General features: G+C 35.3%; 1 protein-coding gene across 1 annotated transcript; it reads right to left on the reverse strand.

The window, feature by feature from the left end:
* Positions 1-473: 473 nt before the first annotated feature.
* On the reverse strand, positions 474-3,574 carry LOC140182672 (ubiquitin carboxyl-terminal hydrolase 27-like). Its single transcript, XM_072229861.1, has 6 exons — positions 3,051-3,574; positions 2,301-2,531; positions 1,904-1,969; positions 1,655-1,783; positions 1,103-1,150; positions 474-841 (listed from the first exon to the last, which is right to left on the reverse strand). Exons 2-4 carry the CDS (start codon positions 2,457-2,459, stop codon positions 1,661-1,663), a joined length of 348 nt encoding a protein of 115 aa, XP_072085962.1. The 5' UTR covers positions 2,460-2,531; positions 3,051-3,574; the 3' UTR covers positions 474-841; positions 1,103-1,150; positions 1,655-1,660.
* Positions 3,575-4,851: the final 1,277 nt, after the last annotated feature.

The raw sequence follows: 4,851 nt of genomic DNA on the forward strand, positions 1-4,851 counted from the left end.
ATGTGTTGCCTTTGATCAAAGGCAACACTTTCCGACAAAACGCAACGCTTTTTGGGGGTTGGCTATACGGCCGTTACCTTTGATCTAAGGCAACGCTTTTGTGTATAAAAGGGAACCCTTTTTATGGCAACCTTCAGAAAACGTTGCCTTTTCTACAAAAAAAAGTAACTCCACATAAGGGTTGCCTTAGAGGATCCAAACACAACACTTTAACAAAAACTTTATGGCAACCCTTTTTACGAGTTGTATTTTCTAATACATAAAACAACACTTGCCCAAATTTTTTTAAGTTGCCTTTCTATAGACCAAAAGCAACACTTATTTAAGTTTATTTGAAAATTTTTTTTAATACCTAAAGCAACACCTTATTGAATTTTTCTTAAGTTCTCTTTTTTTATATCTAAAACAATATATTTTTTGCCTTTGTTATATTTATAGGATATATAACACACACTAACAATGCTTAAATTCAATTTAATCAATGTAGGGAGAATAAGCTAATAATATATATTGCATGTATCTAGAAAGGTGTTCCAAGTGTCAATTACATACTTGCCAAGTTACCAAGTCAAATAAATAATAAACATAAGTAAATAAAATACATGTTTTTCTCATTATAAACAAAATTTCTTTAACATTTATCATGAGGCAGCAACTTGCTCTCCAAGTCCTCCTCGCATGTTCAACAGCTCCTTCGGAGATCTCTCCTCGATGACGATTTTTTCTCCGAAAGAAAGTGATAGATCAATTGAAGTCAGCGGTGCAGCCACATAAAAAGATACATTGTGAAAATTGGTACACAAGGTAATGCTATAGGTCCCAATTTTGTTGCCTGTGTCACCTGCAATGACATTTGAAAGAAGATAAGGATAAACCTAATGATGGCTTTCTTACTTTAGAAAACAACCAAACAAATGATAGGGTATTCCGATTTAACTCAATGTACCATTTGATGCAACATTGATTCTGATGATAAAAATTTGAGGAGTTCTACTTCTAGAAATTTTTTCTGTCCTTTTTTCAAAAATTATACATCTAAATTCTAATGCCTTTTTCAATTTTTTAGAACAAATTGATGATGAATTCTAAGAACCCCACTAACCTGAGGTTTTTCAAAAATCCTGTAACCTAGAAGTCATGGCAGGGGCACCTGTTACAAAAAAATGAAACTCCTATCAAGTACTCATGCAAAATGCAGAACCAAGATAAAAAAACCAGCAACAATATCAGACACAAACAAAGTTAAAACAACATCAATTTAACACCTTACTCCTTCCAAACAACTTTCTAAAATGCCTCTAAACATAATACATTATAAAAGTTAAAGTTAAAGTTGTTTTCGGTCAATAGATGAAGAACTTCTACTTGTTATCATTAAATTAAATTACTATTATTAACTTTTAGTTAAAATTTTGATTATATATGTTTTTGATTATGTAATATTTTTACAAATAAGCTCAAACTTAAATTAAAGCCGGACAAGATGTATTAGCATAGCTCAAGGAATAATCGTGTTATATTTGTGAGACTTGACGACAGTGGAATGCAATAAGTAACCAAAACATATTTTCTTCTATGTTTATAATTAAAAGAACAAATGAAACTTGATAATCATATCTCTCCTCTTTCATTATTCTCTCCTCGAAACAATTACCTCATTTCATTCCATTAATGAAAGATACTTGATCGTAGCATTATGCCAACAGTAGTGGCAGTGATAGTTCTCAACATGCTCAGCAACAATGAATTGCTTTAGGCAATCCAGCAGTGCACATCCAAATATCTGAAGCGAGAGACATCAGCTATCAGGGAGCTCATGAAGACTTGAAGAATTTCAGTTACCCAAGAAATAATATTGAAATTAAAACAACAATATAACTGGCGCTGAATTTTTGAAACTCACCAGGGTGGAACCACTAAGTACAGGTGAAAGAGGCAAACAATCAAATTGTTCCAAGTTAATTGAGATCTGCAAAACAAACAAATATACAGTTTGAAATTAAATTAAAATTTCAGACAGATACGAGAAAACATTTACATTAGAAATAAAGGTTAGGAGTACTATTATCTTTAGATAGAGCTACAACTGAGTCTTTTCTTAGCTTCTCAAATCTAACCCATGTCATCATACAAAATCAATTAGTTAATTCTAACATTTCTCCTATTTTAGCCATTTCAATTACCTTGGAACCTTTCTCCTCCTAATGCAACAGTGTCAAATCAAAACTGTATGACAATACATAAAGTGTACACACAATTAACAGCAAAGGTAAGAGAACTGCATTGAAAGCGTTCTATACCTGGGATGAGCAACTCTGACAGGTCAAGCTGCTACTAAGAATCCCATCAAAAGGTCCAAGGTAGAGTTGGTGCCATCTTTCATGCTCACTCTGCCAGTCCCTATGTATTCGAGTAAGAATTCTATTATTAGAAGCAAAAATGTCTGCTAAAGAACTCATATTTGGAGCAAAACAACCTCCGATTTCTTCTCTCAATGAGCACAACAGATGTAGAAATGCTTCTGCGGCATGCTACAAGACACACAAAATAATGGTAATAGAACAATGAAAATAATGTAAATCAATACTGATGATGGTTTTTATTCAAATAATAATTTAGATGAAGCGTGAGAATATCTTATCAAAACAAGACAAGATAGAATGGATTTTATATTTTAATTAGCATAAGAATATGAACGCTTGTGTAAAGAAACTTCAAAATTATTTTGACATTCTGTCCTATTTAATCCTAAATATTCTCTCTGATTAGCACTTCTTTGTGTGTTGCCTTATACAGCAAAATTGTTTACAATGTTTGCGCAGGCTTTTAGCCTCTGAGTTCAATAATCTCTATATCACTATAAACTTATTTTTATTTGCTCTTATATATATATAACAAACTTTTAGACACAGCAATAATAATCTGTAGAACAACAAATCACAGAACAACAAATTAGACAACAACAAAGTAATTTACTAACTAAAAATTAAATTCTAACTAAACTGTAATAAATTAATTCAAAGAACATCAAAATTAGTTTTTTCAAATACCTGGAAATAGAGGAACAGAGGAAGAACGAGAAGGAGAAGAGAAGGGAGAGGAGTTTCTTGTGATTGAGCACCGCGCCCGTCAAGGAGAGCACCGCGATTGAGCGCTGCTGTCGCCGTTAGGAAGGGGAGAAAGGGTCTGTGCGTTGTTGCAGTGGCTATGTTAGGACTTGTGGAGAGCACCGCGCCGTCGCCCGTCGAGGATAGCACAGCGCCGTCGCCGTACGTGGAGGAGTGCACCGCGATTGAACGCTGCTGTCGCCGTTAGGAAGGGGAGAAAGGGTGTGTTGTTGCAGTGGCTATGTTAGGGATTGTGGAGAGCACCGCGCCGTCGCCCGTCGAGGAGAGCACCGCGCCGTCGCCGTGCGTGGAGGAGTGCGCGCGATTGAACGCTGCTGACCTACTGTTGCCGTTAGGAAGGGGAGAAAGGGTATGGTTTGTACGTTGTTGCAGGGGAGAAATGTTAGGGTTCTTCATTGTGTATGTGCGTGAAGTGGAACAAGTGAAGCTCCTTTTTCTTTTTTTGAGTTTAAGTTATTTTTTCATTGAAAAAATAATTGGTATCTAGGGATATGATTAAAAGTTTTTTCTTTTAATTTTTAATCATAAACAATTTTAGGCAACTTTTTATAAATGTTATTTGTTTAATATTTTTGATAACTCATATAAAATATTGTATTTTTATTTAAAAATGTTGTCTTAAAGCTTTTATTTTGTAACATTTTATAAATGTTGTTTTAGATATCAAAGACAACTCTTTTTATAGGTGGCCAAAAATTTTGTTATCTTTGCCTTACTCAAAGACAACTTGTCAAAAATGTTGTCTTTGCCTATCTAAGACAACTTTTATTAAATGTTGCTTCGAATAAGGGTTACCTTAGGCCAAAAATGTTGTAGTGTAGGGACAACTTTTGAACTTACCCCAAACGTTGGAGACAAAAACGATACTTTACTCGATATATATATAAGATACAAAAACCTATTAAGCGAGTATTTACTCATTTTGGTCCTCAAATAATTTCGGATCAAACACTTTAGTCCCCAACTAAAATTAATTACACGATTGGTTCTTAACAATTAATTCCGTCAGTCACTTAGGTCCTTGGCTTCGTCAACTAACGGAAGACAAAACAGTCCCTGACAATTCTCTAACAGGGACAAAATAATCCCTGACAATTCTAACAGGGAACAAAATGATCCCTGACCCCTTTGTTTGAAAACGACATTGTTCTTCCCCAATTTTCATCATATCTCGCATAATCTTAACATTCATACGCTCCTTCACCTTCACAGTCTTCTTTTCCATCTTTTTCTTCCTCCTCTTCAACTCCAAGATGAAGCCATGGTGTAACTATCACGTATGTCGTACCTACCTCAACATATCATGGACCACACACTTCCTAAATCTCTGTGACTGGTACACACACCTCCTCCACACTTCACCCACCAAAAGCATCCACCTCCACGTCCTTGATAACAGTATCACCTCCAACCCTGACAACGTCCACCACATCCTCAAGACCAAATTCCATAACTAACCCAAAGGCACGCCTTTCTCCACTCTCCGGTAAGCAATATAGATTGTTGGACATTAAGACATCATGAGAAGATTCTCCTTCGACATTATATGCAAATTCTCATTTGGAATAGACCCCGAGTGCTTCATTCTTTCTTTCTCGAAGTCCAAGTTGGCAGACCGTTTCAACATCGCATCCAAGCTATCAGTACAACGAGCAATATCGTCATTGTTGCTTATATTGGTTTGGAGAAGAAGTTGAAAGAAGCGATTGAAGTGGTGGATAAT

This window comes from Arachis hypogaea, chromosome 20, assembly GCF_003086295.3.
Source record: "Arachis hypogaea cultivar Tifrunner chromosome 20, arahy.Tifrunner.gnm2.J5K5, whole genome shotgun sequence".
NCBI classification, from domain to species: domain Eukaryota; kingdom Viridiplantae; phylum Streptophyta; class Magnoliopsida; order Fabales; family Fabaceae; genus Arachis; species Arachis hypogaea.

Excerpts from the sequence above, each read along its gene's own strand:
- LOC140182672 (XM_072229861.1), bottom strand. The coding sequence starts at position 2,459 with ATGAGTTCTTTAGCAGACATTTTTGCTTCTAATAATAGAATTCTTACT. Across the intron at positions 1,970-2,300 it reads GTCAGAGTTGCTCATCCCAG|ATCTCAATTAACTTGGAACA; the intron begins GTATAGAACGCT and ends TTTGTTTTGCAG. Across the intron at positions 1,784-1,903 it reads TACTTAGTGGTTCCACCCTG|ATATTTGGATGTGCACTGCT; the intron begins GTGAGTTTCAAA and ends CTCTCGCTTCAG.